The sequence below is a fragment of the Aplidium turbinatum genome, chromosome 2, assembly GCF_918807975.1.
Source record: "Aplidium turbinatum chromosome 2, kaAplTurb1.1, whole genome shotgun sequence".
Lineage (NCBI taxonomy): Eukaryota > Metazoa > Chordata > Ascidiacea > Aplousobranchia > Polyclinidae > Aplidium > Aplidium turbinatum.
This window is the reverse complement of record NC_137473.1, coordinates 35,832,476-35,846,884: the sequence shown is the minus strand read 5'-3', so window position 1 is coordinate 35,846,884 and position 14,409 is coordinate 35,832,476. Positions and strand designations below refer to the sequence as shown.

At 36.8% G+C, this 14,409-nt stretch overlaps 1 protein-coding gene across 1 annotated transcript; it reads right to left on the bottom strand.

Annotated features, from left to right (window-relative positions):
- Window positions 1–355: 355 nt before the first annotated feature.
- Window positions 356–3,289, bottom strand: LOC145765403 (exocyst complex component 4-like). Its single transcript, XM_082577220.1, has one exon. The coding sequence runs from the start codon at window positions 3,287–3,289 to the stop codon at window positions 449–451; it is 2,841 nt and encodes a 946-aa protein (XP_082433346.1). The 3' UTR covers window positions 356–448.
- Window positions 3,290–14,409: the final 11,120 nt, after the last annotated feature.

Here is a 14,409-nt window from a genome sequence, read left to right as displayed (position 1 = left end):
TAATGATGACCAGGATCAAACAAAGTGATAGAGTATATACCAGATCAATGTTTTGAAAAACATCAAGAATTTCTTAGTGTAACTGCACGAGCGTAGCATATGCACATATGCAGAATAGAACGATCACAACTACCGGCTACATACGATAAACTTTACGTTGGTCTGAAGTAAGATGGCATGCATTACCAACCAACGTTTTGCAAAAAATAGCATCTTTGAAGAAAATATGACTTTTGATAAAATGTAATGAAAAATTGCGCACACTGTAGAAAGTTACTGGGGTAACATAAATACCAGCAGATGACCGTGAAAAGAATCAAGTGACAGCAACTTTTTCTTCCTGGTGATTGGTGGCCTGGTGGGACTCATCATTACCATATTATTGTGACCACACTTTTAACACATGTCATGAAGAGCTCCACTTAAAGTATAATGTCAAAAAACGTTATCAATGTTCACTCCCATTTAATTTCAGTTGTTGCATTTGGTCAGCATGTTCTTTCTTGTAAGTCTGTTCTCGAAAAATTGCTCTGAGCCGTTGCACTCTCGCTTGCTGTTGACCTTCATTTCCTGAACCAGGCTTACTTCGATGGAGCAAACTAAGTGCCTCAACATATTCCTCCTCATTATAACGGACACCCTTTTCCACAACTTGAGCCTGTAGGTCATCTGGCATGAGGTACAGCATTTCATAATACTGTCGGGCCATATCAAGATTTGACTCCCTCGACTGAGTTATATTTGTAAATGACTGTTGAAGTGCAAAGACGTTACGACACATCTTCTTGATGCCTGATGTTGAAATTCTTTTAATATGTTTAGCACCATTGATCAGAATAGCAGCAGCTTGATTACCAAGGCCTTCAAAAAGGTATCGATACTTGATGTTTTGCATTGAACAACTTAAGTTTTCTTCGGCAGCAATAATGTCTTTTGTTAAAGCAGTGATGCTTTCATCCTGTTCCATGCTATCTATGCCTCTGATGTCATATGACGTGTTTTGAAACATCGGAACGAGATGGTAGAAACATGTCAGCCGAAGCTCAATATGTATACAGAGTAAACAGATTTCAGACATACGTCCATAATCTTGGGCAAGGTCATTAAGTCGCTTCAATGTATCTTTTGGAGCCTGGTCAGTGATTTTGGTGATGAATTTTTGCAGTCTTGAAGTCATCCACTCTAAGCTCTCATGCAAGCTTGCAATCGCTTTCAAATCTGTTGCATCTGCCAGTAGAGCACTCTTTGGCAATGCTTCACCTTCAAGTTTATCAATAAAGAATTGTGCCTCTTTATAGCTTTCATCATTTGGTGCGTTTTTGGACAGTTTTCCATAAGCTGTCTTCCAATTGTCCATACTTCTCAAAACTTCATTCACATCTGTCTCACGAACCCATGTAGCACTCAAGATTCGCTGATCTTCAGAATCTGGCTGTGTAACTCCTCTATAGGACTGTATTGCCATCTCTTTGTACTCTTGCAATAGCGAACATGCCATTGTAAGAAAGTGATCTTGGTACGGTTCTAAACTGCATGTTAAATCATACAAAAACCACATGCACTGGTCAGTGACAACAGTATTCTGCAACAAGCTGCTGTAGTCGCCAAGCTTTTTTTGAGTAATGGGATCTGCTAAAACTTTTAAAGGGTCTGTTACCTTCATAGCAGCATCGAAATCTTTTTTCAACTCATAATGTATTTGTCGTAGAAAAACATCCTGGACATAATCAGTGATGTAATCATTCAAAGAGCATTTCTTTGTTCCAGTGTAATTTTGGGAATCTTCTATCTGTTTGATGAATTTGGTAAGAGGTCCAAACAATACGATGATGTTCCTTGGATTTGGTTTGCAAACTTTCTGTGTAGAAAGAGCAACATCCATCATGGGAGAAGTTCCACTTTCAATGGAGTGAGTTCTCTTCTGAGCTCGTTGTTCACGAAGGTAGTTGTTCATGGAAATTGCATGAGATGAGCCATCAAACCGAAACAACTTTGCAACCCTTGGAGTATTGACCTTTTTGCGCAAAAAATGTGATGAAAGACTCCCTCCTTCTGCAAATCCTAAGGCTGATATTTGCTGTGATGCAGCTGATGCATTATCAGCATCCAAGTAATCATTCAGCAGTATTTGCAAAACAGACTGCACTTTTGCCCACACATCTTCAATATCATACAGTGGAACATCCAAGCCCTGATCAAAAATGACCAATTTAAATCTTGATAATACATGCATATGTGCAGAGACAATGCAGTGAAATTTTTCAAAAAGAGAGTTCAAAAGTTGTAGTAACCGCTTCGGATTATCTTCACCCTTGCTTTCACTTTCAAAAGCACTGTCCGCCACTTCCACAGTGGTATGTGTCACAAGCATATTGATATGTCGATCCATTCTTGTCTTTGTGGCTTCAACAACTTCATGAATCTTGTTCAAGCGAGCAAGGGATTCTATGAGCACTGACATGAGATTATAAGGGTCATCTTCTGGATCTAAACTCAAATCTTCTAATTCTTCAAGCTTTGAATCAAATTTCCCAATTTGACCATCTTCACTGGAGTTCCTTCTTTCATTGTTTAAGAATCCTTTAGATTTATCACTGCTTTTCAAATTCTTGTTCTTGCAAATTCTGAGTGAGTTCACATAAATTTGACGATGAAGTTCTGTGATAAACACTTCATGCATAGACATCTTTTTTGCAATCAGTTCATTTCTGATGTCATGAAGAGCTTCCACTTGAATCAGTTCTGCTCCTAAAGCCTTTAGGGTTTGCTGCAATAATTCGGTTGCATGTAGATAATGTTTTTTGGTCAAGTAACTCTCAATAGACTGAGGAGCATCTTTTACTCGTTCAATTTGATCCAACAAAAATAGTACCTTCTTGTGTTCCACTCCTTCTATCCACAACTTCCTCAGTTCATCTTGTCTACAATGAAGAAGGGATTTGCACTGCTGTAAATTTTCTTTAACTTTTTTTATCCTTGTGCATGACTCTGATATGCGATCTCCAATTTTTCCAAACTGTTTTATAGACACAGCAACCTCTTCATAATTGTCTGAAACTAAGCCATCCAATTTGGAATCATTTTCAGAGAATGCTTCTTCCAGTCTTTCTTTTTCCAATTCTCGTTGATGGTCATCTTCACTAGCTGCAAGTGTCCTAATAATAGACATCAACAACCCAGATGGATCTCTTATGAAGCCAGCTCTTCCAACACCTGCCATTGAATGAGAGCCTGCACTATTATTCCAGGTTGCAGCATTATTGGGTGATGTAACAAAAGGATTCGACATACCTATATTTTCAAGCAAATCTGAAAAAGAATATAACTATTTGTAAAATTACGAATTGTGAAATGGCATCGGCAATTGCCAAACTAACAATTGCGAACACGTTTATTTGCCGTGATTGAAATGACATATTCAAATTTAATACCTTCTTGTCAATTCTAAACTTTATGCACTTATTAGACAAAGCTCAGCTTTGCAATATGCAATGCATATTGCATATGCAAAGCTCACGAGATAAAATAACTGTAGGGCAATTCCACGTTAAATGTACTCCAGTGGTAAAAAAATAAAAATAAAAAAATAGAACGCTGAAAGGTTTTAACTTGTAGTGGACACCTTGAACTTTCATGAAAAAAAGTTTTTACAAGTTTTAACCTTGGAAAATATGTGTTTTTGGTGCATCTACTGAGGTACCTTGAAGAAACAAAAAAAGTTTATACTTTAAGTAAATTTTCAAATAACCCCCAATTGGCATAGAACAACATATATTTGTGATCTGATGAGTTTTCTGAACAAAATTAATGTTCTTCTAAAGATTAACATTATGTGAAATTATGTAAAAATAGTTTTATGGTTTGTTTTTGACAATTTAAAGCAGACTGGAGGACAATGTCCCGTTAGTCACATATTTTCACAAAACATTTTTTCTCACCAAATTGTCTAATCCCTCAAATGCCATACTCCAGGTTAATTAAAGACTCCAACAGTACTGTACAGACATCTTTCACAATTTAAAGAAAATTAACTGTGTATCTATATTTTAGTAAAAAACGTTTTGTCCCGTTAATCACGCTGTCCCGTTAGTCACAATATGTCCCGTTAGTCACAAAATCTCATGCCATAAGAAAGTATATATTTTAATACAATTTAGGTATATATTTATATGATGTTGAAAGACACTTTTATTTCATGACAATGTTGATGTTTTATCTCATTTTCTGTATGGTTATGAAGCATAGAGCTGCTTACCTACTGTATATGGAATTTAGCGGGTGCTGGTCCAATGGTACCAAATTGGTAATTGGTACTACCAATTTTTTTTTTTGATTTAAGGAAGATATGTAATATGAAATGCAAGTTATGGTTCATGCTAGTTCTTTAACAACACAAAAACGAATGTATACATAGCTTGTTTATACAGATAATACTAAATTACTTGTATAATGTATTGTATATACATATTGAATTATAATTGCTCTGGCTGTCCAAGTGGCAAACAGACACACTATTTCATCCTCTAATACTTCCTCAAGTCTACCACATGCTCATAAAGAGAGGCATTGTGGGTAGCATTTTAAATAGATACTACAATACACCTTTTAAGGGCTTGGGGAGTGTGCTAGATAATTAATCATGCACTGGTAGAGCTTGAAAGTAGACAACCACAACAATCTTTTGTATGATTATTATCAATAAACTAAAAGTTTGGTTGTGGTGAAAAATTGTTTTTTAGATATTGTCTTTTCAGTGACACTAATAACTATTCAAAAAGCCTGATCTGTTGTTAATGATAAATAATTTGTGATTATTATTTATTTGTATCAGACAAGGTTGTCCATATTAAAACCAAAACACAAAAAGACAAAACGTGAGGAGTCACTTGGATGACATGTGCAACAAATCATTGTAGTGCTTAAAAAATGTCGTTTTATAGAAAGCGTCTGAGGACATTAATGCTATGATGAGAGAATTGAGAGATTAGTAACAACGTTTCACAAAGGCATAAACTGTTTTCCGCAATAGAGCATCAAAAGTTATAACATTTGCATTAACTTGACATTCACGTGCACTAGTAAAGCGAGGCATATTGTGTAGAATACAAAATGAGTCATGATAGGCAATTCTAATCCGATTGATCGTAGAACAGCGATAATTGTGCCAAAGTTGACAAGCATAAAGAGATGTACAGTAAGAGCGAAACAACACATTTTTTACTCTTTGTGAACATTTGCTATATTTATTTTTTAATTTGTTTACAGTACAATAAAGAGATTTAACTTGTCGCAGTATGTCCTTGTCATCTGATAATGAGGACATGATATAAACACCTAAAAACTTAATATTTTCTACAAACTCGATCGGTTCTTGATCAACAATAATCTTTGGGGAAGCAAACAGATCGAAATGTTTGGGCTTAAATAACACCCCAAAGGATTTTCTACAGTTAAATGTAATGTCATGTTGCTTAGCAAAGTCTTGGCAGATTTCAATCAATTTACGTAAACCAACAAGGCTGGGACAAAAGCAGCAAAGGTCATCAGCAAACATAATGTGATTTACCAATGCATTCCCTACATAGCAACCCACTTTAGACATGTTAAGCTTTTTGGATAGATCATCAACATAAAGGGCAAAGAGGTATGGACTCAAAACCCCACCCTGCCTCACCCCATTTGAAACATGAAAAGGCTGAGAGAGGTGACCACCCCATTTTACACACATAGTTTGATGACTGTACCCAATGCTGTAACAAACGGACAAATTGCATAGGCACTCTTCTTTCAATCATTTTTTTAAACAAAGTGTGATGATTAATTTTATCAAAAGCTTTAGAGGCATCTAAAAACATGGAAAAGACAGGAGCAGTAATAAAGATGACCAAATCTGCTGCTAAAAGAAAAAGGAAACGGATTCAAAAAATGAAAGATAAGGGAACCTATGAAAATTACTTGAAGCAACAGAAAGAAAAAATGAAAAAGTTTAGGGCAAAACAACATGAAGTTATACAAAAAAGGTCAAACATTGAAAAAAATAAGGTTGTTGAAGCAAAAAGAATGTATGAGCGACGGAGAAAATCTCCATACCGAGAAGCACAGAAGAAGATTTCTGACTCAGTTGCTCCTTCTTCCTCCCAAACTGTTACAGTGTCTCTCTCAGACTCTGCCTTCAGGAGCAGATCAAGCTACAGTAAAGCTGTAACACATGCGAAAAGAAATCTACCATATAGCCCAAGCAAAAGGCGTGCAGTTGTTCGAAAACTTGCCTGGGAAGAAATGACCAAAAAAACCTTTGCAGTCAAAATAACCAACCCAAAGAAGAGAAAACTAACAGAAATAGACAAAATGGATATGTATAAGTAATTTCTATCAGCGTGATGATATCTCAAGACAGTCACCAGAAGTGAAAGACTGCATCAATGTTGTAATTAATGGAGAAATAGTATTTAAGAGAAAAAAAGAGAAATCATTTATATTGTACATTATTTCATTGAAGTAGCTTAGCAATGGTGCCCCAAAGTACTGGCACCCATTGAAATGTTTCTGTGATTCACCTGGGGTGCAAGACTCATTTTAGTTTTACAAAATTGTTACTCAGTTCACTGATTAATACAAGAAAACAACAAAAAAATAATGAAAATAACATGGATGTCCCGTTAGTCACAAAGGCTATGTCCCGTTAGTCACAATGACACACTTCATTTATGATGCAACTACTAACATACACTTTAAGATATTTCCAAACTAAACCATGCTGACATTGCCTTGATATTTACACTACACAATACTGGCATTTCAATAGAATTCATGCTGTCAATGAGCAGACTTTTGAATTTGCATTCACAGCACCAATTTTTAAGATTTGTCCCTTGTCCCGTTACTGACAACAAACTTTTACATTTTTGAAAAAAGTAAAAAGTTCATGAATTTCTCAAATAGTGCAAAGTTTAGGTCCAAGTCACTGATAACTAATCTCATAGGTTTCATGTTTTTACATCATCTTATATTTCTTAATTACATCCAAAAGCAGTCAAAATGTCCCGTTAGTCACATTTGGAATTGCCCTGTAGTTTGGAACATAGTGTGAGCTTACAAGTCAGTTAGCAAAAAAGAGCTGTTTTAAGTGGGCAATTTTTTTTTCTGTAAATGATTCTTATAATATAACATTCTTTGATTGTTGCAGTTGATCTCAAACCTTAACACCACAAAAAAATAGTGATGTAAGGCATCCATGTGCAGCGTTTTTATTCACGGGCCAAATATGAAACTTTAAATAATAATGCGAGCCGCATCAACTTATTAGAAAAAAATCTAGTACCTTTTTCTAATGAAACGAAAGTAGGTTATTGCGTAAAAATAAGCTCAAAATACGCAGGTCAACAGAAATTGGTGGTTTTTCACATAGTTAAAAGTGATCTCTAAAAACCAGATTTCACTAAAGTCATTTTTACGTGTATGAACTGTTGTAAGGTAATCTACACAAACAAAAGAGGTGTAGGGCTTCACTGTCAGAGAAGGTTTTCTCACCTAGCATACTCAACTCACTATGGCTCCGGTTTTTATGCAGCCATTATTTTGAAAGCAAGAAAAATGGCTAAATATTGATCAGTACAACATTTTCAATTTCAATCTCAAAATTAAGCCCAATTAATCTAAAAATATAAGCCCAAGTTTACTGGAAAACCGCAAGGTTGGCAACACTGTCAGGGTTGATCTCTAAGTGGTCAAAACTGGTTTTCACCACTAAGCGGTTTAAACCTGGTTTTAACTGGTGAAAACTAGGTTTAAACCGGTCAAAACCCAGAAAAATACTTTTATGTAGTGAATGGTCGGCTGCCTGGAAATATAAAAGCAGTTGTGAGTTGTGACCATTTTGATATGCAGGCCTCAAAATAGCTGGCGGCCATGGCCGCCTGAACTTTCATTAATGGCCGCCAATACCGACCTGTCAGGCAGCCACAGATGGCTGCCTGTAAAATTCGTACGGAAGATTATATTTATCTTGGATTTTTTTCTTGTTTTAGCGCCGCCAAAAACAAGACATCAAACAGCGTTAAGACTTCTACCTTAATTACATGTCGTGCTACATCTCATGTGCTACGCAACGGGAGGGCAAATGTTGCGCAAATTTTATGGCAAAATTGATGGCAAATGTTTTTCATAAAAAAAAGTTGTTGGAATAAATTCTTGTACTTCAGTTGGCTGTGCAAATGGTTCATCGTTGTACCAAGAATTTTTTGGTTCATCAGAAACTTATTTTTAGAATTTGAATTGTCTCAATAATTAAAATAACCAACTGATTGAAATATCAAAAATAAACAGAGAAATTGAATATTTTTTGTTCCAAATCCAGCATTTAGGTTATTGTTGATTAAAACGAAATATAGTTGAACATCATTACTAAACATGGAGGGTAATATTTTTAATTCAATTGAAAAGCAACTTGATTCATACACTAAAGGGGTTTTGACCAGTAATAGGTGGTCAAAACTGCCCGGTTTAAACCAGGTTTTAACCGGGCGGTTTAAACCGATCAACCTTGGACACTGTTCACTTCTAAGTGCTAAACTCGTAATCATAAATTTGTAGCATTACACAGTTCACAAAAATTAGTGCTATTCACAAAGTTTTTACGATTCAATGTCTGATGTAACGTTACCTATGTAATGATAGCAAGAAACTTTACGATAATTGCCTCTACCTAGTGATCGATTTCGAGTAATGGGTAGTACCAAATTTAAGTCAGTAGTAGAGTAGACAACCGGAAACAGACATTGCCGTCGGCTGCAGCGTGGGTCAGGTGTATGTCGGAAGGCGTACACCGATGCATAGCGCTCAAGTCCGCTTTCCCGCAATGCAGGATAAAGATAAACAAACAAACAAAAATAGCGGTTATAGACTTCATTAAATACAGACAACTACACAACTTCAAAAATGATAGAATAAAAAAAAAGTGAAAATAATATAAAAATGCTTCAGTCCAGTTTGTTTCTATTTCTGACTATCATATGGCAAACATATCAGAGGTCTAGAAAAAGGTAGAGTCGAAAGCGATACTCCCACCACTAATAGCAATATAGGCTACAATCTTCATCGTTTAAAGTAAGGCAGTGGCTATTTGACCAGCGCCGGTCTTTGAATCTGAAACATTATTTGACCGGTCATGACGTCACTATATAAGCATTTTTTTTTCTCTTTCAAAGCAAAAGACGAGAAGAGTGCCTATATAAGTTCTAAAATCAACACCTATGTTCAACTGATTCTGTGGATTCCAGAAAATTAAAAACTCTAACTTTATTTAATTTTCTTGAATTTAAGAATTTCTCTGGATAATTTTCCGTTCGTCATTACATTTTTGCGTCGTTCGGCAAACACGGTCACATCCTCTTATGACGAACGGAAAATTATCCAGAGAAATTCTTAAATTCAAGAAAATTAAAAAACTCTAACTTTATTACTCTTATTTGAAAAGACATAAAAAATTGGGCTGTAGGCTACTCAAATTAAAAATTAACCACAACAATGCAGCAGCCTAACGATTGAGTCACTTCGGGTCAAAATTTATTTAAAAATTAAAAATAAAAAAACGCTTCCGCGTAGTATCGAAATTCCCTCTGGAGCACCAGCCGGAGACTTATCCTACACGCCCAGGGCCGTAGCCAGACCGCAGAGCAAGGGGGGGGCCAACTTTTCGTTAGGGGGGGCCGAATAAATTTGAATGATTTTGGCATTTTAACCTCTTAAACACCGGTATCCACAAAAATTGTAATATGTCAGTTTAGTGTTAAGACCAGTAGCGTAGCCAGGAATTTTGAAAGGAGAGGTTTTGACGACCGGCGGTGGAAGCCCGAGGGCGTGTTCGCCTAAGACGACACCCAGCTATGGGGGGTCTGGGGGGCCTCTCCCAGAAAATTTTGAAAAATTACTTTGAATTTGGTGCATTCTGAGAGCATTTTCAACAAAAATGTGGGTATGAATATTCCTGTAAAATGGTGCTGTCAGGTCACAGGTGGCATAGCAAAAGGATAAGATCATGTTTTCTTCAGCATTTTTCGGAAATAAAGCTAAGTATCTATGTTTTCTTGTTGCTAATTCCTGGCTGAGATGTTTGAATGTTAGGTATTGGCACAACTCGCTCTTTTAATGCAGTTTTGTTTAAAATTAGGCAAATTTTTTTAGACTGAAAACATCATGCTCAAGCATAAATAGACTGAAAGCATCATTCTCAATATCGTGACGTCACACGCGAGCCAAAGGGGGGGGGTTGTAACCCCCCCCCCTTTGGCTACGCCACTGGTTAAGACCAACACTGGTCTCTTATCACGGCAACCATATTACAATGACCAACATAACAAAGCAATTGTTGACTTGTTGTATAAATAGCGGTACTTGTTACGAGCAAAAACTTTAACTGGCTCGAAGAAGCTACTGCCGAGGATTTTGATATATATGATTACATTCCGCCTATACAACCGTGAGCTAGTCTATTGCAATTGCAGTCGCGGATGTTTGGATGCAAGCCGTCTCACAAACAAGTCTAAATCGATAGATTTCGATACAGAATGTTCAAAGGCCATAAGCACTAAGTTTGCCTGTCTTGGTTGTAACATGCTCCGTCTAGTGGGAGCGTCAGCCCTTGTTAACACTGAGAATCCACACTCACAAACGGCAGTGCTAGATTCAAATGTAGCAATATCTGCTGCAAGGTTGAACACTTCACAGATCAGAAAACTAGAAAAAAAAATTATTTACACTGATTGGATTGAAGAAAAAAAATAAACACAGCTTAACTGCACAAATTTGGTTTATCACTGCACAGATTGGTTATCACTGACCCTTAGAATTAAGTATGGTAAGTAATGGGTATGAATTAAGTATGAATTAAGTATGGTAAGTATTTAAGAATGGTAAGAATTAAGTATAGCCTAATTTGCACCGGTTTGTAGGCCTGCTGGAAATCCATTCCCTCTTTGTTAGGTTATCATTCTTTCCCAAAACATTTTTATTTTACACAGTTTCTGACAATTTTTTTACCAACCTAACACGTGTTGGCCTTGGTTGAATTGAACCTGTTGAGGTTGCCAAAGGAGGAGTTAGGGGGGGGGGGGGGGCAAAATTGTTTAATCATCATAGCTGTTAACTAAACAAAACAATTGTAGTTAATTGGGCCAGTTGGAGCTGTGCAACGGGAAAATGGGCAAAATCATTATAATTGCAGCTGTTGCTCAAGAATGTTGGGATTTTGCCAGGGGGGGCGAAATTTTTTTCAGGGGGGGCGAGGCCCCCCTGGCCCCCGGCTGGCTACGGGCCTGTACGCGCCACCGAATCAATTGAACATAACTGCCGAATTTAGAACTTATATAGGCACTCTTCTCGTCTTTTGCTTTGAAAGAGAAAAAGAAAAAAATGCCTATATAGTGACGTCATGACCGGTCAAATAGTGTTTCAGATTCAAAGACCGGCGCCGGTCAAATAGCCACTGCCTTAAAGTAACTTAACAGGGGAAAATCTAAGCAGGGGAAAACATTCACTGCAATCACTTCATATGAACTGAGGTCTGGTAAAACAGTTTGTAAAAGCTTTGGATTTCCAAAGACAAGTTTTTCAAAAAAATTGCTCAATGTTTCCCAGATAATCAATTGGCAAAGCAAGAGGAGGAATATTTGTGGGTCCCCAAATAAGCACAATGCTAAAGCTTGAAAGAATGAAACAGAAACAGGGTTGTCAAACAGCTTTTGAGAAAAAAAGCCAAACAATGTCGAAAAAAGGGCCAAACTGGGTAAAAAAGAGCCAAATTGTTCAATAATGTTAATAACGTTGCTAATAAAACATAATAACGTTAACAACGTCAATAACGTTACAACATTGCAACAACACAGTCTACATCAGGGGTGGGCAAAGTTGTTCAAAGAAAGAGCCGCTCGCGGATAAACCATAAACACCAGCGAGCCGCAAAATCAGTTGACATAACATAACAGCAATAAAAACACAATGATTGTTTATCCGTATGAGTTTTGTACTTGACTCACTAATCTCTGAAAATTTGGACGATAAGTTGTTAATGCTGTGCGAATTAATTCTTCCAACTGTTCATTTGTCAAGGTTGCACGATGTTTTGATTTTACAAAGTTATAAATTCTTGTAAAAATGAATAAGTAAGTTCTGGTACTACTTCTAAGCTTCAACTAATCGCTGCTTATAGCGACTTTACTAAACTTCCAATTGTTGCTGACTGAACGCAAAATGAGCCAGGAGAAGCACAATGTTGCTTTGCAAAGTCACAATTCTATTGTTTAACAATGGCTACAGTAAAAGAGAGGCTCTTTTTTATGTTTGTGTTGTATTGGCCGCAAATTAGATTTTGAAGACAATGTAGGCTAAGTCACAAATTTTAATTTATACCAACCGATTTTTGCACCCCTATCAATGTGGCGCCCATGGCTCGAGCCATACCTGCTATACCCTAGGTACGCCACTGCTTGGTTGACAGTCCGAGATAATATATTTATAAAGTATAATCTTAATTTTTTTGGAAATATTACGATTCAATACAAGAACCACAAAAAATAGGTTGAAGAGCCGCATGCGGCTCGCGAGCCGCAGTTTGCCCACCGTTGGTCTACATTCTAGTACAAAAACAATTCCAAATCTTCATCTTCTACAGTGTTTCCACTCGAATCTTTAGCATTGGCATAAATATTGTCAGCTAAACACTGTCTAAAAAAATCGTAATAACACTTTTCAGTCTCAATTTCCGAAAGATATTTATTTAAATAGCTAGTTTGATAGTATGTGACAACTGCTTCCAAAAAGAGCCAAATATTGAAAACTAAGGGCCAAGGGGCCAACTACCTCTAAAAAGGGCCAATCTGGCAAGCCTGAACAGAAATGGAAGAGTGGCAAGTATCTTGAAGCGTGGTTCATTGAGTTTTGATAAATAAAAAGGACTGAAATAACAAAGAGTTGGTAGAAAAACTAATCAAATGTTACTAAAACATGGGTTGTCTCATGTCTAAAAAACTATTTTTATGTTCTCATCTGGATGTTTTTAAGGAAAATCTTGGTGACTTCAGTGAGGAGCATGGTGAGAGATTATTGAACCAATGTAAAAACGATATAAAGGCCACTGGTACAATGCAATACTGTAAAAAAGGGAGATCACATTTGGTCTTTGGTAAAGCCAGACAAAGGCTGTCAACTGTCATAAAAGAAAAGATCACCAAAAAGTAAATTTTTGAAGAACATCTACTGTTTGCAAAACTACATTACGTTTACCTTCAAACCTTCCTTATGAACTTAAACTGGATTTTGTGTTCAATAAACCATACGAGACCTTGATGTCGAGTTGAAATCAACTGCAAGAGTATAACACAACTTGCGAGTGTAATCACAATAGGCTATACAAAAGCACTGTGACATGCAACATACTGTTGGCTAAAACGCTAAGAAGATGTAAAACTACGTGTCGTAAATGTTTAACTGCCAGTAGCACATAACTTATGGTGCTTATGTGTAATTTGACGAGACTTAAGGTGCTTTTGGTACAAATTCGACGGGACTTATTGTTGCGAGTGCAACTGTCCGAATGATATTGAACATTTAGGCAGTGCCTCCACTTCTAACAATTGATAAATCCTATTTAGTTTCCTTTTTTTGTCCTGAAAAATCCCTTTTTTCTCAGTCGGAAATCCTTCAAAATTTCCTTAATAGGCGATCAACCAATTTCGAAAAAATTTTTTTTGTTGAGCTCAGTGAGTTGCCATCTTTCACATATGACAAAATCAACCAAATCGGAGAGTGTGGGTGGCATTTCCTCTAATTTTGACCTGAAATATAATGGAATGACCCAGCTACCACGTCTCAATAGACACCCTTTATTTGTCAGTTTGTGCACGAGTGCACTGGTAGCCTATAACAGTGGCCTACTACTACTACGGTACCATATTGCATTCATTGGTACAAATACTTCACACATGCATGCAATGCTATTTAAAATAAAGATGTTAAATGAAAGAGAACTCAGCTTCGAAAAGAACAACAGAAAACACAAAAATTTAATATAAGCTAGACAATTAGACATGCTGCATGTAAAGAACATTTAGACCTGTTTCCTTTAACTTTCATCATAGCCTAGCATACAATTACACTGTTATAGGCCTAGTGCACCTGTGTATCTCCTGCTGCCAGGTACCATACCTAACGTTTTGACTTCTGTTGCAAACCAAATTAAATGAATAACCTGACATAACTTCCCGATAATGATGTTCTTGCAAACAGTTCCCAAAACAAATTAAACTAGGCTATATGCTTGCCTGGTAGGCTACTCAGTTCTGTGATATTTAGGCTAGTAACCTGCAGCCAGTGCAGAGAAGCTGGTCAGTGGTCACCGGAGCAACTTCGACTGCC

Bases quoted from the DNA above. Each gene is read 5' to 3' on its own strand.
- LOC145765403 (XM_082577220.1), bottom strand. From the start codon at position 3,289: ATGTCGAATCCTTTTGTTACATCACCCAATAATGCTGCAACCTGGAAT.